Source organism: Cervus canadensis, chromosome 18 (assembly GCF_019320065.1).
Source record: "Cervus canadensis isolate Bull #8, Minnesota chromosome 18, ASM1932006v1, whole genome shotgun sequence".
Lineage (NCBI taxonomy): Eukaryota > Metazoa > Chordata > Mammalia > Artiodactyla > Cervidae > Cervus > Cervus canadensis.
Window position 1 is genome coordinate 35,542,458 of NC_057403.1, and position 25,485 is coordinate 35,567,942.

At 46.0% G+C, this 25,485-nt stretch overlaps 1 protein-coding gene and 1 non-coding gene across 8 annotated transcripts in view; one reads left to right on the top strand and one right to left on the bottom strand.

The window, feature by feature from the left end:
* The window catches only part of WWP2 (WW domain containing E3 ubiquitin protein ligase 2), a 143,115-nt gene that overhangs the window by 12,064 nt on the left and 105,566 nt on the right, over window positions 1-25,485 (bottom strand). For 4 of the 7 annotated variants that reach the window (XM_043436578.1, XM_043436577.1, XM_043436580.1 and 1 more), the window contains 3 exons: window positions 18,407-18,496; window positions 10,000-10,174; window positions 3,445-3,499 (listed from right to left, as the gene is read on the bottom strand). In XM_043436578.1, the coding sequence (XP_043292513.1) occupies window positions 3,445-3,499; window positions 10,000-10,174; window positions 18,407-18,496 (320 nt within the window). Of the gene's footprint in view, window positions 1-1,130; window positions 3,412-3,444; window positions 3,942-9,999; window positions 10,175-18,402; window positions 18,497-25,485 lie in introns of those variants that run through there. The other 3 variants (XM_043436583.1, XM_043436581.1, XM_043436584.1) reach the window with 3 other exon arrangements.
* TRNAE-CUC lies at window positions 7,217-7,289 on the top strand. Its single transcript has one exon. It is a non-coding gene; the product is annotated as a tRNA-Glu (tRNA).

Consider the following 25,485-nt stretch of genomic DNA (forward strand, 5'->3'; position numbering starts at 1 on the left):
TGGATGCTCAGATGGAGACACCCTGAGCCCATGTCCTCTCCCCGCTGGCTCCCACCTCCTGGGTGCTGGTCTTCATCTCTGCCCCTGTCCTCACCCTGTTAGAGAAGTTTAACCAGCGCAACCTGGCTCACTCATGTCTGTCACTGGCGAAAAAAAGGACAAAAAGAATCTTTCCCTACTGGGGAGCAGGGGAGGGGTATACACGTTTTCAACTCAAGATGAAGCACCGTCTTCGGTTGGTCGGTTGGTTGGTTTGCTGGAGGGAAGGGGGCGGTGTGGCAACACGGAGGGGGAGCGGGCCAGCTGAAACCAGAGGCGTAATTGCATCCAGCTGTGTGCAAAGTGGAGGCACAGCCCAGCCTCCCCTAGACCCTGGTGCCCACCCCAGTCCATCACGGCTGCTCTCTGGTCCTCTGTTCACTGGATGCGGCCGACCTAGGCATCCCTGTCCCACAGGCACAGTCACTGGGGGGGCCGGGGGGGAGGCTGCCTTTTCCCTCATCCCTCTCTGCTCAGCACCACCGGGCCTCTGTACCTTCCTGCTTAAACGCAAAGTTTGGTTCTCAAAGCCCCGTATCCCAGCAAAATGTCTATGTTGTGCATACATGCAGACACGCACCTGGGGCTGTGGGCTTCCTGGTATTATTCCTAAGTGTGTGCCTCAAGACGGGCAGTGTCTGGTGAGCTCAGACATACTTTCTCCTCTGGACAATATTTACTCTCTGGCCCTTTACTGCTGTACTAACGATGGCTCTGAATTGTTTGAGGGAGAAAGCATGGGCTGGAGGGGCAAACTCAACTCTAGCTGGTGATTCTTCTGAAAGGGACTGAAGGGGGCACCCACTGGCTCCAGGTGGACGGCCGGCAAGATAGCGCTCACCTTTCCCAACTTAAAAGTTTCTCAGCTTTCAACACTTGTTTCTGTCCTGAAAACAAACAATGCGCATGGCCCTCCCTCTTTACTGATGACAGGGAGAAATTAAAGAAATAAAGATAATCAGTTCCAGAAGCTACAGGGAACCCAAAAGCTGAAAAAGATCCAGAACTAGGGAGCCCAGCCCCCTCCCCTTGAGCAGCAGCCTGCAATGTTCACAGTATCAACAAAGGGTCCTGGTCCCAGTCTGCCTTACCTGGTATCCACTACTTGATGGCAATTTCAAAAAACAACAGACAAAAGGAAAAGAAAGAAAAGAAGGTGCCTGGGATCATGACAGAGCTCCCATCACCCAGAACAGCCTGTGGGACCGTTCCACAGAGGACTGGCTTCCCGACAGGGTTGTGAAGGGATGGCGGAGCCACTCCCAGCCCAGAAGCTTCTGCTATGAACTAGATTGTCCACGTATTCTTGGCCAAGGACCAAAGCCAAGCCCGGGGATCTGTCCAGCCGGCCAATGCCATTGTCACTACTTGAGGGCCTCCCACGGCCCACGGGAACCACCTTGCTGCATACAACGTGGTAGTTTGAGGGTGGGAAAGTCCTTAGGTAAAATCTAGCCCAACTTCATCTAGGAAGAAAGGGACTCAGAGGCATTCAGTCACACACCAGGGTCAGGGAAGCTGAGACGACATGGATCTAAACCTGAGGTGTCTGGACCCCTGGGTTATTGCTTGGGGAGAATGTGGAGTCTCTGCTGGAGGAGCAGAAAGGGACCCAGGACTGAGCACTGTAGACTCAACAGCAGGCCTGCCCTAAACGCACCTCTCCTCTGGTTCTGCTATTCTTTCTGCTCACTCTTAACTCTCCCTGGGGAGATGGGCCCTGGGGAAGCCAACACAAAGCCCAGAGGACTCCATCAGGAAGGTTTCCGGGCCCATGGCCAGATGCTCCTTTTCCTCTCAGTTTCACATCATCACGGTCTTGTGTGTTTTCCTGATCATTTGTAAAACAGTGCTGACTCCAGCCCTGGCTCCTATTCCCATCTCAGCTATTTCACACCTGGCATCTGGGAGCTATTCGCAGCTCCTACTTGGTGACCATCATTTAGCAGAACTGGTACAGAAACAAACCACTTGACTCTAGAGATGCAGGAACAACTCTGGGATCCCCACTGTAGGTCACAGGGTCTGCCAGATAGCCTTACACAATTCTCATTTCATCTGATGAGTCCTTTCCTGCCCAGCCAGGGAACCTATTTGACCCTCTCATGTTTGACTTGCCGTCGATCTCTGAGACAATGATGAACTATGACCTTTCATCCTTTCAGGGAGTCAGGTGGATCACATGTGTGACTAAGGGATTCCTGAGCTGAAAATCAAGAACTAAATGGGGGGATCTCACTAACAGATATATCCCACTAGAAGGACTAGAGGGCCTTTGTGGTGCCCTGGAATGCAGTGGTAATTGACTAAGTGATACCCTATGGGTCTATGGGGGTTGATGTAACCCCATAAATTACAACCAGGGAGTAGTTGTGTCTGCATCAACAGGATCCAGCTCACAAGCTGCACTTTTCCAGGCGATGCTCATCCTATCATTGTCAGCTCCTTCATCTTTGTTAGGAAGCACACCCAGCCCAACTCACACCATCTGTGAACACCACCGAACCAGCATCTACTATCTCCTGCAGGCCTAACAAAAAAAATTAAACCCTACATATGCCAATTTTTGCAAAGTCTGCCCTCTTCAGCTCCAAGGGACTCTCGGCATACATACTGAACAAAACCCTGATCCAGATCAGAGCTGCAGAATGCGCTGAGTCCCACCATCTCTCACGACTGCTTTTGGCACAGCCACTCCTTCCCAAAATAGTCATAAGGCCCGCCATCTCTCTCAGGTCACGGCTGTCCATCCCTCTAGCTCATTACTGGCCAACAGCATGAAGGACTTGGGATTCTCCAGTGACAGGGAGAATCCAGCATGGCGTGATAAACCAGCAATGGTGCCCTTTCCTAATGTCAGAGCCCACACTTAACTCTCTCATCTGCTTCCCTCTGGCCCCTCTCACAGCCATTTATCACAAGTAAAAAGATGGCTTCCATGATTTAAAATCGAGCTGAAGTCCTCCATCATCTCAACTGAAAGAAAGGTGTGGTAAGGTGTCTCAGTAGACAGACACAGACCTGAAACAAATGCATCTAGGAATCAGCCAGTGTCACAATGCCTTCATCACATAGGATGGATTCTTGAGGAGGCACCCTGAAAGTTAGCACTACAACCCAACAGTCCCATGGCTGCTGGGAGACTTCTCGCATAGGGTCAGGCCCCTGCAGTGATGGCGGAGGAGGTGTTCCAGGGGTGCAGGAGAACTCGGCTATTTTCCCCACCTTCCAGACCCATCGCCTGCAACTGTTCCAGCTAGGCTTCCCTGGAGGGTGTGCTGGAAAGAGTCGAAACAGGGGAACGGAGGCAGGATAATGAGGAAGACGCGTGGGGAAAGAGGACAGAGCGCCATGGAACCATCAGCTGACGCCCTGAGAGTACAGAACAGAGAACTCAATACTTACCCCAGCCAGAAGGGAGCGGGCCCAGGGGGTCATGGTCAGTGGAAGCACTCGAAGACTAAACACAGAAACACAGCAAAACACAGGGGTTAAAAAAAAAGCCGCAGGATAAAAATAAACCAATCGATCAAAATAAAAACTGCCAAGGACTAGTTTCCACATTTCAGCACTTTGCAGAGCAGACAGTGGGGCCTTAGGTGGCATCTGCTCCTCTCCAAAGTCTTCTTCTTCTTCGAAGGAAAAAACCAAAAAAGAACCCCGCACACTGAGGGCCGGGACAGGGAGTGGAGAGGGTGGAGCGCCGGGGAGGGAGAGGTGCACAGGTGAAGGTGGGCCAGGGCGCAGAGGCCCGAGGCCCGGAGCCGGCCCCAGGCGCGGCAAGAGGGCCCGGAGCAGGCTGCCCGGCAAGCTCGGCCTGGTGCCTCCGCTCAGCTCCTGCTCAGGGCGGCCAAGGCGACTGAAATCACCACCACCACCTCCAACTTTCTCCAAGAACCACACACGGGAGGGGAAAAAATATCGCAGGCCTTTCCAATGAAATCATTCCCACAAGCCCTGCCCACGCCCAGAGCTTCCTGGCTGGGGGCTGGGCCCTCCCCCCTCCGCCCCACTCCTGGGCGCGCAGGGAGAGGGAGCAGCCGTGAGGACCGACTGAGGGCACACTCAGGCCCCGGGCCCCTCACCTCCCCCAGGAGCGCTTGGCTTCCCTTCACAAAGCACCTTTATTCTCCTCCGGCCTGAACCTGAAGTTGCTCAGTGTTCTGTGGGCGCCTGTCTGGGGAGGTGGGGCTGGGGGCGAGGTGGCGAGAGAGAAGGGGAGACAGGAGAAAGAAAGAAAGAAGCAGGGTTTGGGGGGGCTGACTCCAGGCCTGAGGGTTACTGTTTACATTAGAGCCCCCCACCCCCTGCCTAATTCTGCTGCGGGGTCCCTGGGGCCAGGCTGCAGCGGCCCAAGAGTTCTCATATCCTGCGGGGAAGGGGCGGGGGTGGGGGGGTGGTCTGTCAAAGACTCTTCAGAGTGAAATAAAACAAGTATTGTTCCCTGCTTGCTTTCTCTCTTTCTGTTGTTTTTTTTTTTTTTTTTTTCCCTCTCTCTCTCTCTCTCTTTCTTGCCGAAGCATTTTTATTTCACTTACTAAAATTTAATCGCTATGTTAGGGGGATCAGGTTCTCAGTGCAGACTTCGGGCTGCCTGGCTGGCCCCGTCTGGGGCCAATGGAGCCACACACGGGCAGGAGAATGAATGGAGCTCAGTCTCAGCTTGAGAAAACATTGGTAGAACTCAACGGCCAACGAAACCCCTTCCACCCCCAGCTGAAAGGACAGAGCAACTTTCTTTCCGAGGTGTTGGCGGCACAGGCAACTCTTCCAAATCAAGTCGCAACAAAGATGTTTAAGTCTGGAAACCACAGGTCCCTTGATGGGACGGAGTCACCTTTCAGTAGAGGCAGGGTGAGACTGCTCCACAGTGTGGGATGCTAGGCTGTCCTCGATTTGGGGCACGTTGCCCTCAACCTTACGCTTGTCACAATTCAGATTTGTCTGACGGTTACTGGGGGAAAAAAAACACCTCCCAAATTCACAGAGGTTTTTTTTTTGGTGTGTACGTGTGGAGGTGGGGGGTTGAGGGGAGTCAGCATCTCATAAAAATCCAAGCTCCTCTGACTTTTTTGTAGCTATACTCGGGAAGGAAGGAAAGGAACCACCTTGTGAAACACACATGCGCTCCAGATAATGAAGCCAAACAGAAAGCAGTGAGTGAGCAATGAGCTGGAGCAATGAACATCCTTGCAAAAGGGAAGGACTACAGCAAAGATCATTTTAAGAAATTAAAAGCAGCAGCATTTGGTGCAATTTTTTTTGTTTTTTTGTTGTTTGTTTGTTTTTTTGCTGATTTGGGTTTTCTGTGTTTTTGTTATTGTTTTTGTCTTATTTTGTTTTCAGAGTAAACAAATGATCTGCAAAGCATCCAGGAGCTCTGATGGGAAATTAGCTCCCAAACGGTACCAACCAGGCTTCAGTGGGCTTACAGTCATCTCCCTGTCTAACTCTACAAATCAACACACCAAACAGTCTTTCCTCACAGCCTCTGTGTGTACTGAACTAGAAATGAAAAATGTTTGGGGCTTCCCTGGTGGTCCGGTGGTTAAGACACCGCAATTCCAACGCAGGGGGCATGGGTGTGATCCCCAGTTGGGAAACTAAGACCCTGCATACTGCACGCTACAGCATAAATAAGTAAATAAAATTTTTAAAAAAATGTTTACAGGCCCCTTTCTTAACCTTTGCCTTCTTTTAATGTCAGAAACGTTACACGATGTCAGCTCTCTCTCATTCAGGTGGTTTTTTTTGAAAAATGCCTTTGGTATGCTCTCATTCTCATCCTATTAGATCACCCCCTCCCCAGGACGGGGAGAGAGACAGAGAGGAAGGGAGAGAGGCCTGATATTTGTGAGCAAATATATGAAACGGGTCAGTGGAAGCTGACACTCATGATTTTACCTCTTAACAGTTAAAGCAAAGCACTTGATTATTTCAGATATTTCTTCCCTAATGTATACAGTACAACTTGGAAAATGTTTAGAGGAGATGAACGGATGCCAAGGAGACATTAAAAAAATTAAAATCTGTATTTGCTGGCCAGCAAACCCAAACCCCCAAATCCCATGGCTGCAATGAGCCAACCACCTGCCCCTTCTTGTCTTCTACCACACCTTCCCCTGAAATGAGAGATCGCAAGTGCTACCTGGAGCACAGAGGGGGGTGTGGGGAGACTGCTGGCAGAAGAGGGGCCCTGGGGTATGCCGGCGACCCCGAAAGACCAAGGCAGTTTCCTTTACTGTCAGGAAAAGAAAGGAAGAATGCTGTTGAATGATTTTCCTGGTAATCATCCCTGGGTGGGGAGAACTGGGGCGCAGGCCACGAGCCAGAGGGCTCACGTGAGTTCAAGTCCCTCAGGGACTAAGCGATAAGTTCCAGTAATATTTTAAGATACCAACTCAGAAATAAAGAATGTCTAGCAAATACAGCCGAGGGCAAGACAAACTCTGGGGAGGGCACAGAGGTTACATAGTGTGGAAGGCAGGCTCCTTTCTTTTTTTTTAAAGGATGCAACCAGTAGGCGCAGAATAAATCCCAGGTGGCTTGAGAATTTGATCCAAGGGACTCTTTACAGAGTAAGAAACACTGTTTCTGGATAGAGCACTTTGGCGTCCACACGTTAGCAGCCACAGAGTGATGTGCTTCGGTCTTGCCGACACTGGCTGTTCTCCTCTGATTATTAGGGGATGACAGAGGTGGCAGAGGAGGAGGAGTGGCCACAGAAATGGTAGCAGGCTGCGAGCAGGGTCCTTTTGCAATTAGAAGATGCACAGCAACAGGCTGGGCTTGCTCTGCGGATGGCAGCAGGACCACGAAAACAGATGGCAAAGCAAGACAGCATGGGTCAAACACAAGTGTGCATGTGATGATCACAAGTAACAAAGGCACGCTGGGGCATCAGGAGAGGGAAACGTGTCAGAAATAAGGGACCGAGGGACTTCCCTGGTGGCCCAGTGGCTAAGACTCCATGCTCCCAAGGCAGGGGGCCCAGGTTCCATCCTTGATCGAGGAACTAGATCCCACGTGCCACAACTAAAGAACCAACCCGCAAGCTACAACAAAGATTGAAGATCCCGCATGCTGCAACTGAGACCTGTTGCAGCCAAAATAAATAAATATTTTTTTAAAACAAGAATGATCGGGAAAAAAAAAAAAAAAAAGAATGATCGGGACTTCCCTGGTGGTCCAGTGGTTAAGACTCTGTGCTCTCAATGCAGGAGGCCCAGGTTCAATCCCTGGTCAGAGAACTAGACCCCATATGCCACAACTAAGACCCAGTGCAGTCAAATAAAGAAATTTATTAAACGAAATTAATTAACTAATTTTTAAAAAGAAGTAAAGGAACAATAACAGAGCGATCAAAAAAGGTGTGTGTTGAGGCTGGAAGGAATTGCAGCAGGCTGTCATCTGGGATTCCCTAGACTTCCCACGTCAAACTGTATAGTTCATGTTCTCTGCAGGGCAGCAAAGAAGAACTAGGTCTGGTTTTGGCCCAGGAGCGTCAGCAGCAGCAGCAGGGGCAGAGGAGGAGGAGGAGGGGAAGCCACTGCTACAGTATCAGCTCTTAAGTCTTCCGAGTCAAACCCTGGCCCAAGGCCAAACCCCAAAATAACTCTATGAAAGCGACTCTTCTTACTTGTAACCAGGACATGGCACCACAGCAAACAAGAGGGGTAAACCAATTCCAAAGAGGAGGGAAGTCAACAGAGAGACATTGAGAGCTGAACCAAAAAGAGAGGCTGACCACATTTTTCAACATGAGTCTTGTTTCAAGGAGAAAAGGGAATCATCACTCCATCTAGAACCCTCCTGGATCCCCAGCCACGCTGAGGAAACCGTATTAGAGGACTCAGAACGAACTTTTTTATTTTAAGCACTGAACTTTTACTTTCAGGGCACACTCCAAGTCAAAGTTCTACCTCTGCAGGCCCGGAATGGTGTTGCTGAAATGAGAGAGGCAGGCGAAGGGGGATGAGGCCTCCAAAAGCACAAGCAGACATGAGCTCCAGAATCTTCCCTCTCACACACCAAACATCTGGGCCAACTGACAGAACCCACACGGTGTGTTGGAAGGGAAGGGGGAGAAGGAGCTCTTCAATGGATTTTTCTTTTTCAATTTGAGAAGTTGGGTAAGCAGGGAGACAAAACTATGCAAGGCTCCTAAAATGCGTCCTTGTCTCTAAGTCAAAGGACAAAGCTGCTCAGACCATCCCAGTTTTGCAGCCACGACCACCCAAGGAAATGGCAGGCAAAGTCCTTGGGGCCCAACTCAAGAGGAATAATTTCTGAAATGCAGGGAAGGGCCAGATTCCAGCCAGTTTTGAAACATACCAGAATATGATACCCAGCATATATAGAGGGGCTGTGGAGTCGGCGGCCAGATGCCCAGCAGTATAGATGCTGAACTAGGTACACACCACGGAGCACGGGTGTAGACAGACATCAAGCTGACCTTGGAGGCAACTCAATGTGACAAACAGCAGACTTTCTGCTCATTCATACTAAGGAAACACTATACGGTGAGCAGTCAGCCCCCACGAACAAAAGAAGTAACAAGCCAGCCAAGGGCAATGCCTTATGGTTGATGGGGTGGCTCATGCTTTGGGTGAACATAGAAAGAGGTGGAAATGATGGCAAAGCTGATGATGAATGCTATTCCATTAACTGGAATTACAGGTTTTCTGAGCACTTAGACACGAGTTGTGGGGTTAAAGTTCATTTCAAATAGAAATAACATTTGTTAAACATGGTAGTATCATAGACCAGCTAAACAAGTTTCCAACTTCCAATATACCACACCCTGTGCAGGTTCTATACTGCAGATCCCAAGCTTCAAATTCAAGGGGCTCAGAGAAAATGCAGAGTTATAACTTGAGAATCCCACCTCTCTGTCAAAGAGGTTCCCCACCAAGCACTGGGTTGCTGGGAAGGGCTCCAATGAAACGGAGACCCAGGAAGGAAGGTTCCTAGAGACACAGAACCACAAAACTCTGAATTCTGGACTAGAAAATTTAAATGTTATTCTGAAGGTAATGGCCACAGAAGGTTTTGAACCAGTGATCAATTCAGAGCAAAGCCCCCCCTCCCTTAAATCCTCTACAGTGATTTTTTAAAAAGTGGCAAAATTACAGTGATATTTAAAGATAGTTCTGCTCAAAACAGTACAGATCAGAGAAGAGAGAATGCCAGCAAAGAGACAATTCCAAGGCTGCCTTCACCTTAAAGGTGGCAGGAGAAGGGGGAAATCAGGAATCAGATAGAAGAAAGTTGATCTAGACCAATGGGTCCATACAATTTTTCTGTAAACGGCCATAAAAAAATAGTTAGACTTTATGGGCCACCTGGTCTCTGTTGTGGCTACTCAGCTCTGTCACTGCAGCATGAAAGCAGCCACAGCCAAAACCTTGACTACCGAGTGTACATGTGTTCCAATAAAACTTTAATTTACGAAACCAGATGGGGGCCAATTTGGTCCAGAGGCCATAGTTTGCCCATCCCAGATCCAGGTGAACATTAAAGTCCCCCCAGCTTTTAGAATCTGTCAGATAATAAAGATCTAAAGAAAACCAGTAGCAGCGATGGAAAGGGAAGGATTTGGGTGACTGCTTTGATTTGAAAAGGTGCGGTATGGGAGAGGTCACAGTGACCTTCAGGTCTCAAGGCAGGATACATGGACCTGGATGGAAGGACTGGAAGAGAAATCCAGTCTCAGAAGGAAGATGGGAAATTCGGTTTCAGACACAGGTACTGAGTCCATGAACACAGAAGTAGGCACGGAGTCACTAAGTTAGAAATGCCGGAGTTTTGAGGAATTTCGCTGTGATGAGTAAAATCTCCAGGGTCAGAGCACTGACATTTCTACCCACCATTTTCCCTACTCAATGGAACAGGTCGAAGGAGACTGTGTGAGGCTGCCTGTTTCACAGCGCCACCTTGTGGCCGGCCCCCGCGTCTCACCTGGTAGAGGAACCTTTGGCTGAAGTGCTGCATGGCGCCCTGGAGCTGGTTGCGTTGGGACTGCCACTGCTCGTAGTTCCGCACGTACTCGGCCGTGGGGCGCTGCCACGTGGTGGTCCGGGTATTGTGGTCCACATAGTAGAACCTGCCTCGGGGGTCTGTGCGTTTCTCCCAGCTGAAAACATCAAGCTCCGAGTGAACACGGTGACCACCTTACCCCTGTGCTCACAAAGAGAAATTTCGGGCAGGCTGGCAAAGAGGATGGCGAGGAAAGGTCTGGTGTAGAGTCTGGCCCAGGAACTGGGCTGCTCCAGGGAGGCAGAACCAGGTGGGGCCCAGTCATGGAGGCTTTGGGGGCCATGATGATTCTAACAGAATCATCTGTTAGATGTTAGATGATGTTAGATGACGTTAGAATCATCTGTGGTTGCCCCTGCAGCAACTGATCTCAATCATTTTTTTTCTTTTTTTACATTTAAAGATTTTTTTAATGTGAACTATTTTTTAAAGTCTTTATTGAATTTGATACAAGACTGCTTCTATTGCTTATGTTCTGGGTTTTTGACCACGAGGCCTGTGGGATCTTAGCTTCCTGACCAGGAATTGAACCCACACGCCCTAAACTGGAAGGTGAAGTCAACCACTGGATCACCAGGGAAGCCCCAACCAGCCTCTTCTACCAACAGCCCCTGAATTCCATTTCAGAGATCCAAGTGGCTCTGGGGCAGCTGACTATACTCCTGACTCAAGCTGAATGGCTGACTGGACCGGGAGTGGGCATGTGACCTATGTTGAACCAATCAGGGTGAATCTCATAATTTTTAGTACTTACAGTGGGAAAAATATAGTCTTCCTTGCCAGATGTAATTTAGAAAGCATGTAGTCCTGGGACTGGCTAACATCCTGGACCCAAACACAATATGAAGTTGACCCAGTGGATGGCAGAACAGAAAAATGGGGGAAAAAAGCCAGTCCCCCGGGAATACTGTTTGAATCACTGGATCATGGTTCCCTTGAAACCAGGATCTATGTCTAGAATTTTCAGGATCATGAGGCAGTGAAATCTCTTCATTATTCAAGCCAATTTGGATCCCAATTTTTGTTCCTTGCAACTGAAATTGTCCTGACATAAGATGCCAGCAAAAATATATTGACTGGTCGTAGGAAGAGTTGGTGTAAAAGACAGTAGGACTCTCCACGTTATCTTTAGTAAGGAAGCAATCTTCCAAAGTCGGCCCTAAAATATTCACGGGCAAGGCAGGGCTAGAACAGGGAGTGAAAATTCTCAGCTGTGCTTGGCAGGTGTAGCTTGATTTCCACATATATGGTGAAGAAGTGATCAAAAGAAAGAAAGAAAGGGAGCTCTGCAGGGTGACAGAAATGTTTTACATTTTGATGGAGTGTGCGTGACATGAATGTATGCATTTGTCAAAACTCAGTGAGCTGCAGAACAGAGATCTGTTTATCTCACTGTGTGTAAATTATATTTCAATTTTTTAAAAATGAATTTGAATCTAATTAAGCCTCCACATCTAATGACCAGTTTGCCAGGAAAGATAAGGAATAAAGGAGCATGTAACACAACACCAGGAATCACAATCAGCCACATTCATTATATGAGAATTTCTACAAGACAGATGTCCAAGATCTTCAACAAATATATGGTCATTAAAAAAAAAAAAAAGAAAAGGTTGAAGGAACTTACAGATTAAGAGAGACGTATGAGATTATCAGCCAAAAGCAATGTGTTGATCTTGAGTTTGGATCTGATTCAAACAAATCAAGTGTGAAAATGTTTTTAAGACAATTGGGGAAAACAGAACACAGACTGCAGGTGACATGAGGTGAGGAAGTCCTACTAATTATGTCGGGATAATGGCATTCTGATTTTTTTTTTTAATCTCATCTGTTAGAGGCGTATGTGGTGTATTTATAGATCAAAGGATGGGATGACTGGAACTTGCTTGACAATTCATCAGTCGCCTCCCCTGAAGAGTGGGAGGTCAGATGAAACAAAATCTTCCTAACTGTCAGAACCAGGCCATGGTTACAAGGGAGTCATTGTACTATTCTCTCAAATTTGGTGTATGCCTGAATTTCCCATTATAAGTCTGAAACGAGAAGGGGGAGAAAAGGAGTTTCAAGAAGATAAGACGGAGATACTACTGAAGAAAACAGGATTCACCCAGTGCAAAAGGAACCCACAATGGATTACACTGGATGATTCCAAAGTGTCAGAGGGTCTCTGTTCCCTGACTACCTTCTCACACCATCTCTGAATTCTGATCTTACTCACAAGACTATCATGCTTTGGGCTGACTGATACTTTCCTCAGCTTTCAGGGTTAGCCTCCTAGCTGACTTTTGCTGCCACCTCTTCAATGATTCTTTCAAACTGAAAACCTCCCTAAAAATGGCTTCTCTTCACTTCCCAAGGCCCGTTCCTGGATTGCGCATGGATTCCGCCTGCTGGACTGCCTTGCTTTCACGACCAGCCATCACTCTGGATTCACCTAAACGCCATCGCTCTCGCCCCACACCTGAATCTTCCACAGTCTTCCTCACATCAGTCCTCCACCCAGGAATGCAACCACACCATCATTCCTGACTTTCCCTTTCCCTCTGATGTCAGTAAGCCGCTCAGCCCCAGGGCTTCTTTTTATTTTGTCTCCCTGTCCTTGACTTTCCATTTCCATGTCCAAGTATCCTTGAATGAACCTTCCCATGCAATCCAGCCCATAAACTGCCATCAGGGTAACCCCAGCAGACTGACCCTTTATGAAATGCTGGAGTCAAAATGTCAAATTAATATTTAACGCTCACAATAACCTGGAACCTTCCCACCTTTCTCATAAATACTCCAAACGGGTGATCTTTATTTATTTTTATTTGTTAGCAAAGGACTCATGTATCTATAGTTTGAAACAAACAGTACTATGGGAGAGACAATGAAAACCAGTGTCTCCTGCCCTCCTTCTCCCCACTGCTGAATTCTGCTCCCCGGGGGCAACAATTACCTTCAACTCTTGATTGTATCTTCTAAACAAATGCTTACTCCATAATTTCTTGATTTCTGCCAAGTCAGAGATTACTACGGACTTGCCACTATCGAAGCTGAGGAATTAGTCCTTGTACCCTGCCGGCCAACACACACAGAGCTCTCTCCTGTCCTGTCCTCCCAATTTAGAAAAGCGTCATTAGATCAATATTTGGAGTTCTGATTATAACTTTGTAGAATACTATACATACACGTCCTTACTTGTACAACTTTTTCTCTAGAGTTAAGAACTGCATGTTTTATTCGGCTTGGACTTCAAGGACCTGCCACTAATTCAGCCCCAGACTCTGACAGGGCAGGTGCCACCCAGGGTCACTTAACTCTTGGCCTCATCTGTCCAGCACCCTTTGTCTGAGGCAGACAGCTGTTCTCCAGGCCTGCTTTACTTTCCTGTCCTCACCATCCTCTTTCATCTTCCTCTTGGCCCCTGAGCTGAGTCAGTCTCCTGTGTCCTGCATCTCACGATTTCTTTCTCTGTTTCCTCTTGTCTGGTGGAAGAAAACAGCTAGGAGTTTCTGAGAGAGGATGGACCAAAGTTAATTTTTTGAAACGCTGCATATCTGAGGATGGCTTTGTATCAATCCTCACAGCTGAGTGCTAAAATGTCTAAAAGTTGATTTCTGGATTTGCTCAGCTGTTTCACTAAAAGATCCTCAAATATCATGATCTGCAGTTTTCTGCCCTTAGACTGGTCACTGAAAGAAAGTGAAAGGGAAAATCACTCAGTTGTGTCCAACTCTTTGTGACCCCATGGGCTATACAGTCCATAGGATTCTCCAGGCCAGAATACTGGAGTGTGTAGCCGTTCCCTTCTCCAAGGGATCTTCCCAACCCAGGGATCGAACCCAGGTTTCCCTCACTGCAGGCAGATTCTTTACCAACTGAGCTACCTGTCACTACCCCAGCAAAAATAAATAAATAAATAAACAACTTTTCAATCTTTTCCCTGAGGATAGCATTCTCAATCCCTTTTTCCTGAGTTCATCTCTGCCTTCAGCTATGACCGTGCTCACCACACTGGTTCTGCTCCACCAGGAACTTCTTACACTAGCAGTAGCCATGCGGTTGCATGTGTGTATGTGTGCACACATGCGTGTGGCGGGGGTTGGGAGTGACGGCTGACAACCTAGGAATCTAGATGCTCCCTGCCCAAGTTTTAAACTTCAGGTTTTTAGTCTCATTACACATAACACATTCACACACATACCCTATATGTCCCTGACGGTTGAGGCTTTCTAAGGCTCCACGGTGCAAACTGGCTGCCTTTTGGGTGGAAACCCCACACTGGAAGCTTGCGTTTCAGCTTTCTCAGTCCTACCATTTATCCTTCAGCAACTAAACTTTGATTACAATCTCCCATATGCTTTTTCTCCTCTTCCATGCCTTTATCATTATACGTTTTAAAATAACTTTTATTGCCATTTTAGTGGGTTTTCAAGAAGGAATGGAAATAAACATGTTTGATCCATATGTCCTCTGCATTGGTGAATTTCAGACTGTCAAACAGCATAATCACACCCTTGATAGAAGGTGAAATCTTAGGCAGAATTACAATCAATAAAAACACAGCAGCAGTTGGAGGCCCTTTCATGCTGTTTGATTCCAGGGGGCAACTGCACCAAACCCAAAGGCCTTACTAGACACACTTTGGTCATCTCTGTTTCACACAAACCCTCCACTCCACCAAAACTGCTCCATGCATCATTCCCTAAACATACCTTTCACATTCACACTGTTCCCCTAACCTGGATCACCTTCCTCTTTTCACTGAAGTCCACCCCCAGCCTTTCCTAAAGACCAAGTTGGAGTCCTCTGTAACAATGGTCCCCAATACCATGCTCCATAGTGCCTACTCCCCCTGCTCACCTCTGGACTGAGAACCACCTAAAAGTGTCTGAAGACAAACCATTGCACTCATCCTGAATTACCAGGTCCAACACTTTTTGCTCCTGGATAAAATGACTGGTTGCTTTTTTTTTTTTAACTGAGACCTAATTGACATGTAACATAATAGGTTTAAGTTTTATCTTTACAACATAAAGATTCAATATTTGTATATATTGCAAAACAATCACCACAGTAAGTGTAGTTAACATTTGTCACTGCACATGGTTACAATTTTTTTTTTCCTGTGATGAGAACTTTTTAGATCTATTCTCTTAGCAAACTTCAAATATGTAATATGGTATTATTAAGTGGCAAGAGCTTTTGTAAGCTATGAACAAGTTAGGACAATATGCATTTCAACCTTTATTCTAACTAGAATAATGATTCTCAAAGTGAGGATAAAACATATAAACGAAAAAAAAAAAAAAACATATAAACGACTGGTCTTTATACAAGAGTCCCATCGGTGAGACAGAGGGGACAGACAATAAAGTGAATCTTTCGGCTCAGTCTTGCTCCTGGATGACTAGGACTCCTGATACAATGCAATGGCTCCATCTGTAGTTTCAAGATTGCTCTCACCATGGTAATACTTCCCTAAAGCAGAACTTCTCCCAGTAATTAGCGATGAAAGCTTGAGCATTCTCTTCTTTCCAGGTTCCCTGTTACATCGTAGAACTAAGTGCCAGGAGTTCAAAGGGCCTAAAACTCAGGAAGAACTCATGGGCTGTGGAGGGCACAGAGCTGAGCCGATAAAACATCATAGGGCTTTCCTGGTGGTCCAGTGGTTAAGAATCCACCTTGCAATGCAGGAGACTCCGATTCAATTCCTGTCCGGGAAGATCCCACGTGCCACAGAGCAACTAAGCCCTCACATCACAAGCACGGAGCCTCATGCTGCAACTGCTCAAGCCCGAGCACCCAGAGCCTGCGCCCCACAACAAGAGTAGCCCACGCCCGTCACAACTAGAGAAAGCCCACACACAACAACAAAGACCCAGCACAGCCAAGAATAAATAAATGAATCTTTTTCTAAAAAAAAATCATTATAACTATCTTGAAAATAAGAAAGCTGGCTCTAGTATCCCACCTCAACACTTAAACAAGAGTAAACCCTCAGCCATTCTTCAAAGACACCATTAAATATCTTCATTTATATTTCATCATATGTTCACCAGGTCAAGGTTCCCATAACTTAGAAACCAGAGAGGTTAAGAGGCAAGCAACCAACAGACTTAAAGAGTTATATGTGCTGTAAACACACGAAGTACAAGTGTGTAACACATCCTGTTAAAAGTTGATGATTAAAAAAAAAAAGTTGATGATTAATTTATGAGACAGCTGGAGAAATCTGACCGCTACCCAGAAATCTGACTCGGTATTTGATGGTAGTAGGTAAACACTTAAAAATACAGTGGTTTTACTTTTAAAAGAGAACATCTTTTAGACATGTATACTGAAACTTGGATAAAATAACACGACGTCTGGGATTTGCTTCAGAATAATCTAAGATGGGGTGGGGGAGGGGTGAACGAGGTGACAGAGCAGGGGTTAGCAAATGTCTCCTACAAAGGGTCGCAAAGCAAACATTTCAGTCTTTACTGGTGGTGCAGTCTGTGTCATAATTACTCAGCTCTCCCAACGAGCACAAGAGCAGCCATGGACCATAAGTAAACAAATGAGAGGGGCTCTGTTCCAATAAAACTTTATTTATGAAAACAGGTGGCAGGCAGATTTTGCCAACTCCTGGTACCAATGAAACAAGGATGGCCTTGAGTTGATAATTATTGAAGCTAGGTGTTGACAGTGTGGGGATTCTTTGTGCACATTTGAAAACTTCAATATGAACATTTCTAGAATATCCATAATAAAATGTTTAATTCTTTTTCTAAGAAGTAGACGTTTAACTTTGGTAAGTTCCTTGGACTTTAAATCAAAGGAGAAAACGGGGACTTCCCTGGTGGTCCAGTGGTTAAGAAGCCACCTTGCGATGCAAGGGATGCAGGGTTGATCCCTGATTGGGGAACTAAGATCCCACATGCCGTGGAACAACTGAGCCCGCGCCCTCCAAGTAGGGAGTCTGTGTGCTGCAACGGAAGATCCCGCGTGACACAACCAAGACCTGACACAACCACATAAATAAATGTTAGAAAAAATAAAATAAATGAGGTTTCCTTCGTTTAAGAAAAGAGAGGGGGAGCCGTGAGAACTAAGGATGGTGGATTATGAGTGCGATTTCCAGAAGGACAAGAAAGGAAAGGAAAACACAAGCATTCTACTAGGGAAACTGAAACTAAAAGCAGTCCATGCATGGAAACTTGTAGGACTGGGAAACGAGGCAGTATTTGCCCAGCACACGCCTGACAGGTGAACAAAACGGAGCACAGGGTTCTCCCTGCCCACTCTGACATCCTCGCCCTCCACCAGCTTCGGAGGAGGAAGTCAGCATTCATGTTCTGCGTAGGAGGCCTTCATGGCTGCTCTGCTGGTGATTCTTTCCTGAGAGCAGAATACACTCCCTTTCGAAAGTTCTTAGGACTGGGAGACACATGTGGAAAGAACTTTCTGTCCCTGGCAGACAGGGAACCAAACCCCTTCTCCTTGAACTTGGACAGTCTTCTCTTACTTGGAAGCCTCACTTATCCTTGGGTTTTGGAGAACTTCACTGCGTTCTCACGAAGCCCAGCCGAATGCAGCAGCACACTGTCTCCAGGGGCTGGCGGGAGGCAGGGCGCTGCGAAACTCATCAACACCCTATCTAGGCTTCCTTGTGCACGCTATTCCCCCATAGATGCTCTAAATATCCTAGTATGTCCTAAGAAATGAGAACAGAATTAAAGTGGGTAGGAAAAGCAATTAAGGGACCCAGGATAAATGTCCCTATGCTTCGCTATGTCTGCTGAAACTGAAAACTGCACCCTATAGGTTATTTCTGCAGGTGAGATGTCTGAAGCTACTGAGAGACCAATAGCCTCAGAGGCCTCCCAAGCCCTCCTTCCTCCAGAACCCAACAGTCATGGGGCTCTGAATATCACTTAAGAAAGCCCAGGGCCAGGGGACTACACTGGTGGTCCAGTTGCTAAGACTCCATGCTCCCAATGCAGGGGGCCCGAGTTCGATCCCGGGGCACGGAACTAGATCCCACGTGATGCACCTAAAAGATCCCACATGCACCAGAAAGATCGAAGATCCTGCATGTCACAACAAAGACCCAGTGCAGTCAAATAAATAAATAAGAAAGCAAAGAACTCCCATGGCCAAGGCAACGAATGGAGGGAGAAGGGAAAATAGAATGAGAGAGCAGAGACCACAGAAGAGGAGGACTATGGGAGGAGGGGAAAAGAGAGAGAAAGGAGGAGAGTGGGGGAAATAAAGAGATGATCGTGGCAGAGTGGTGGAGAAGCCGACGGGGGACTCTGGGTGCCAGTTCTAGAGCCTCGGGGCTCAATGGTCCAAGTCTTACCCTGGAGGAAGAGGCCGCTCCCAGGTGGTGGTCTTGGTGTTATGGTCAACATAATAGACACGCCCGTTGGGGAGCTCTCGCTGCTCCCATCTGCAAAATAAAGTCAAGGGAGGCATGAGACATGCTGGTGAAAGGCCTAAGTCCTGGTTCAATGGGGTCCTTCACTACTGATCTGGCTAATTTGACAGGACACATCAAAGACAACACGCAAGACCAACCCGCTGGTCAGACCAGCTCCACGCCGTCCCTGACAATGGGACCCATGCCTGCTTCTTGAGAAAACTATGAGAGCGCCCCTTTACGGACTCAAGGTTATTAGACATCCCACAGATAGTGCTAAATTCCCCTACATAACCCCTATGAATCTACATTCCCATGGATTTTTCCAAATCACTGTTTACTGGCCATTTTTGGATAAAAGATCCTTTTAGGGAGGTAATGAAAGCTGAAGACTCCTTCCCTGCAAAATGCACTTACCAACAAAAATGCGTGCAGTTTTTGGGATTCACAGACCCCCACACCTAAAGTTCACCCGTGGACCCTCCGGCCTTTGTAACCTATTACCTCTCAAAGTCACAAATCATACAATTCCCCTTGTTCTCCTAGCATCATATATATTCAAGATCACATTTCTTTTTAAAATATAGGACTCCTTTACAGAGGGTCTTTAAAAGAGATCTGGATGAACCAAGAAACACAGTAAACTGCTATTTATTGGCTATTCCACCGCTGTCTCTGTGTGTGAGTGCTAAGGGTGGCTCATCTGTGCCAGGGGCAGAAAGACAAGGTAGCAGATGATCCAAACAGTGGATCCAAAAGGCAAAATCACCACAAAATATAGACAAGGACCACCCATCCCCATACTCCTGTTATTCCCACATTCAACACAGTCTGACAGTAACTCCACTGACCTAGAATATAGTAACCTACATATAAGGGATGCAAAGATTTATTTTTGTTTATTAAATGATTACCATTTTATAAAGGATGCGAATGGTCCCTTAGTCTTTATGTTTTACACTGATTTTATCTACTTCTACTTTTGGGTACTGCCAAGAGGAAGGTGGTACAGTCAGTTCTGCTGAAATGCTTATTTTGAAGACACAGGTCTATGCCAGTGTGATTTGATACTTAAGGGAACAACGTGAGTATGATGTGAATTTTGTGCTTGCTGTGCATGTATGTGTCTTCTAAACATACTATATGAACACAGAAGACTTCCCTGGGCTGAACCCAGTAGTGTAGGAACACAGAAAACCACACACATCTACCGGCTACCTCACTTTGGGACACGTTACATATCGCACTCACCCACATCTGGTGTTACAACTCCCGTCTGAGTTCAGAAAACCCTCCCGTACCACAGCACGACAACACTCAACAAGCTATAATCCTCAGGCACCTGCTTCCACAAGCAAACAGCAGGTCTTCTCGTGGAATCCTGCATCTTTACTGTGGTATTATGATCTCAACCATTTAACATGTGTAAAACTGTGCTACTATGCTATTACATTCTTGTTTGTGTCTGTGTCACTGACAAATTTTTGTCTGTTAGGTCCTTAACCCATTTCTTCCCATAAACCCTGTTTTTTGCTGCATGATTTGGCATAGCATGGTGATTCCTAGGAACACATATATTATAGCAGAGAGTTGACTGTATACTGAAATAAATGTCCTAACGTCTATCACTAAGCCTGGTGTGTCTACTCAAATAGATATGAGCTTTATTTAATACCGTTTCTCACATCTGATCAGTGGACAGCACTGATGAGCCCCTCTGAGGCTAATTCAGATAGAGATACATGCAAGGTTTTCAAGGCAAAAATGGGAAGGGGTAACCATCACCTGCTGAGCATCCACAATGAGTTGCAGGCTCGTGTTTTACCTCATTCAGTCTGGCCTCCATGCTTTAAGGTGGGACATGCCATTACCATCAAAGAAACCAAGGCTCAGAGGGGCTAAATAACTCAGCTCAGACTTTCTAGCCTATGAGTTTTACCGTGGCCCCCTGAAAGGAAGAAAGGAAGGGCAAGTGGAACTTATAAGGAACCCACAACCCAGCAGACAAGTGCCAAGTGCCTTTCCGCCACCCACCTCAACGTGAACAGTTCTCCCTAGCACAGGAGTCTAGGTAGGGGGCCCTGCAGGATCATGACGACTGGGGAGAAATTACAGTAAATCCACCTCACTCATGTCTAGGCTCCATTTATAATCACAAACCCCTGCTCAGATATCATCTATAGGAAGAGGCTACACACTTTGCACCACTAGGAGGCTTCCCCCAGGGAGCACTGAGGTCTGCTTACTCCACATTCCCTCCTCTCAAAAGGGATCCACTACTGGTTTGAGGACCAAAGTGCTACAAACACCATTAAAATGTCCTCAAGGACACGTGTTCTCCTGGGTATTCCTGCTCCCTGGGGCTTCCCTGTAGCTCAGATGGTAAAGAATCTGCCTGCAAAGCAGGAGACCCAGGTTTGATCCCCAGGTCAGGAAGATCCCCTCGAGAAGGGAATGGCAACCCACTCCAGTATTCTTGCCTGGAGAAACCCATGGACAGAAGAGCCTGGCGAGCTACAGTCCACGGGGTCAAAAAGAGTTGGACACGACTGAGTGACTAACACTATATTACACGTTCCCACTCCAGCTTCTGGTTGAAGCGGTTACTGGTAACCTGTCCCAAGTGCCCTGGCTCCTCCCACTGCAAAAGGAAGATCTATGCACTTTAATTGGTATTTTATTAAAAGGGCATAACTAAAAGATCCCACATGCCATAACTATAGACCCCGAGTGCTGCTACTAAGACCTGGCATAGACAAATTTAAGGGGAAGAAAAGGAGCAGGGGGAGAATCTTCTGGCAAAAGTGATCAGGTGAAAAGACACACAGGATGAAGTTAAAGTTCTTCTCCCTCTCGATGCCCTCTTGAATTAAAGATAAAAGAGTAACAGATATTGCAAGTTCAAGAGGCTAGTGTCCCATCTCTGGGGAGCAAGTAGGGACTTTCAACCACAAAGGAGGCTAACATAGAATGACTTCACGCCACCTCTCCAAATTCCTCCTGTCTGTTTGGTAATCAAGCAGCAAATTTGATACTCTCTGTATTCATCTGTATCTGGAAATAAAGAAAGTCTTGAGAAAGATACTTGGCTTAAGGATAAGTACTGAAATAAGGAAGCTCCTCAAGGCAAGGGTAGCAAACCACTCTTTCGTAACATTTGCTCCTAATAAAGATTTAAGGAGCCGAGAATGCCTCAGCATTTCCTAAGAAATTAGCTCTATCCTTCCTGTCCTTGGCAATTCCGTGGCACAAAAGCCCCAATAAAACAACTTTGCTCATTTTGCAGTCACTGTTTGGAAAACTGACCGTAATAGGCGGGTGGGGCTGTCCCTTGAATAAAGACAAAATATGTGCTGTTGTAGTTGGACAGAAAAGGTGCTAAAACATTTTTCTTTATTCCAACAATTCTTTTGTTATAACTCTCATCTCATAAGTGGTCTCAACTTCTGGCTTCTTTTCTATTTCATTTGAGGCAAGGAGAGAACTTTGGTTTTATTATACTTTGACTACTATTTTCATTTGAAGAAGGGGCAGTTCTTAAAATTCCATGAAGTAAATGCCTTTAATTGACACAGTGGTCTTCCTGCACTGTCAGGAAGGAAATCGGCATGAAGTCCTCTTTGCTTATATTCAAGAGTTATGGCGGCGCCTCCCAAGCCTAGACAAGACCTGTCTATCCTGTCTTTGATCCCAGTTGATCCTTAGAAATGAAAGACTCTCCTTCGGGCACTATTATTGTCCGGTGAATCTCAGTATCCTTCTATGAACTCTCTCAATTGGCTTAGCTAGAAAAATAGTTACCAAGAGGAATAAGACCTTTCTTCCATTACTTTTCCTTTTTTTTTTTATATCTACATTCTTCCTTTTAAAATTGGACTCCTGCTTGGATTAAATGTCCATATGGGCCCTCCCTGATCTGTGACCTGGCCTAGCTGCTTTTCCTAGAGAACTCTCAACTCCTCCCTACCTGCACGGCTCCTCAGAATTCATACAAATCCCTCCCCTCCATTCCTGTGGCAGAGTCGGTGGAATCTATCGTCAATCAAACGAGCCTCCCGATTCTCCTCTCCCCTCTGCAGCCACTGACCCACACAGATTAAGCCTTCTGACTATCTTGGTTTGGTCTCCCCATGCCAAGAAAGTGATACTGGCAGCGACCTCTCATCTGCGCATCCCTGGCAGGGGTTAGGTTTCTGAACCTTACAAGCATCTTCTTCATGCTGAGATTAAAAGGCTTTTCAATGAAACTACCCATGGGTCTCGATACTGCATCCTGGTCACGTGGGTCACATCCTTTCCCACTGAATAGCTTTCTTTGATGCTCTCAGAAACAGCGTTCAAAAGCCCAAGCTCGATTCAGGTCCCTTCCCAACACATTGCTCCTTGGCCTTCAATGCGTAACATTCAGTTGGACCATGGACTACACAGGGTCTTTCTATTTGAAAGGACTTAAAAAACAGTCTCCAGTTTCAATTAATCTCTGTACTTTTTTAAAAAACCGAAATTCCCTTTGCTCCTATGGATTTTAACTGTCCTTTATTCAGTTTGTGATAGGGAAGAACGCATCTGACTCCATACTAGACCTGTTTCTTTTAAACTTCGTGTGCTTAGTCATGTTGGCTCTGCACCTTTTGTAAAAGAATGTTACCTGTAGTCTGAAATTTACAGGATAGCCCATTCTCAAGGTTCTAACCTTTAAGAGTCCATTCATATAAAAAGTTTCAGAACAGAGGATAATATTTGTCTTGTTGGAGGTTTATAGGAACATCATGACCTGACCTATGTGGACAGCTATAAGAATAAAGGATTCCAACACCAAGAAGTCTGCAACAGCTAACCACGTCCTTTCCTCACCTTGCCGTCGGAAGTGCTTGGGGAGTTTAGGATTTTACGGGGCACAAGTCACCCATCTTCTTGTATGGTTCTGCAATAAATCTTTCTCTGCCCTCCAAACCACATTTAGGTATTCTCTGGCCTCACTGTGCATCAAACTCACAACCTTGTGTTTGGTAATAATAACAAGTTGTATCTCTTCCATGCCCCAGTTCTCCCCCAAACCACCATCATTATTAAAAAGGTAAAGGCAGAAAATCTCAATTTCATTACTAGGATGGCATGCAATCATTTCTATGTTATCTGAAAGGAAACTGTCTGGTCACCTGAACCACATTTTCTTGTGGAAAGTTTCCTAAAAGGTCTTCAGGAAATCAGTTCTCAGTTACTTGCTGTTACAGTGTATATTCAACCATCCTGATTAACACACATCTTGGTCAGATTCCTGTAAGTTTGGACAGAATCACAGTTTCACCAAGAGTCAAATTAAATTAAGAAGGAATTTAAATCCGACAGTCCAAGGATTTTGGTTTAGAATCAGAGATGAATCACAAATTCTTACTAAGAGCATTATTAATTGTATTATTTATAATTTGTTAATAAATTTTATTAACACAAGCACTGGGCATTAGTGAAGCTGACTCTCATTCAAAATACACTCTCTTCATCAGAAAACAAAGTCCTGCCAGAATACTTAGTTACCAGTAAACAAAAGATGCCTTGCTGGTTACTTAGACACAAACTAAACTTCAGAAAATACACTGAAAGTATTCAGGTATTCTTAAAGCTGCCTATGTAGAGATTCAACTTCCCTCAGGCACACATTACAGGAAATTCATATTTTCTTACTTTATGATCCTATAATAAATTTTAACTCTGAACCAAATCCCATTTATTCCCCAAGCTCTGGCCACTTCCTGGGTGAACCGTAAGATTTATTTCCTCTGTAGGGACATTGTCAGACTGTTTTATGAGTCAAAAATCTGTGTGCAATGGAACATATCTCCTCTTCACTGTTTTCATTGCTTCAGGAGGTCCTCTGTAAACCGAGTAAGAAGTATGTTAAACTCAGACCTTCCCTAAGAACCCTTCTTGAAACACTAAGCTTTCCTTTAAATCCAAGCACACTAACCCCCTTTTTAAAACTATCAACAACCAGCACTTTATGCCCCCTAAGCATAGAGCGGCACAGTAGTAGCTACTGAGGATTCTGAATTAAGGTCTGTTTTCCTTCTTTTTCAACCATCCCATTTTTTTTTTTTTTTGCCTCGGAAAAGTCCACAAAGCCCTTCAATGGAAGATGGCAACATTAAAAGATATGCTTTCACAGAGACACAAGACAAGTCCTAGAGATGGTGTCTACTAAAAAAATAAAAACATTTTTAAAAATCAAATTTGCAGATTTTAAAAATTGTAGATAAGTTTGGTAATGTAGGGGAATAGTCACTCTTAAAAAATAGTTGGAGAGGGCTTCCATGGTAGCTCAGTGGTAAAGAATCTACCTGCCAATGCAGGAGACAAGGGTTCAATCCCCGATCTGGGAAGATCCCACTTGCCGTGGAGCAACTAAGCCCATGGGCCACAACTATTGAGCCTGCGCTCCAAAGCCCAGGAGCCACAACTACTGAAGCCCCCATGCCCGAGAGCCTGTGTTCTGCATCAGGAGAAGCCACTGCAATGAGAAGCCCACGTACTGCAACTAGAAAGTAGCCCCTGTCCACCACAGCTAGAGAAAAGCCCAAACAGCAGTGAAGACCCTGTACAGACAAAAATAAATAAACAAAATTATTTTTAAAAAATACTTGGAGCACATAGGACAAATTGAGAAAGTAGCATTGACACATATGCACTGTTGTGTAAAACAGATAACTATCGGGAAGCTGCCGTATAACACAGGGAGCCCAGCCTAGTGCTCTGTGATGACCTAGAGGGGTAGAATGGAGGGGGTTGGGGGTAGGGAGACTCAGGAGAGAGGAGAGATATATATCATTATGACTGATTCGAGTTTATGTACAGCAGAGACCACCACAACAATGTAAAGCAATTATCCTCCAGTTAAAAAGAAAAAGTTGGTGGGGGACTTCCTGGTGGTCCACTGGTTAGGACTCCATGCTTCCAATGCAGGCAGAGCAGGTTCAATTCCTGGCTAAGGAACTAGGATCCTACAGGCTGCATAGCATGGCCAA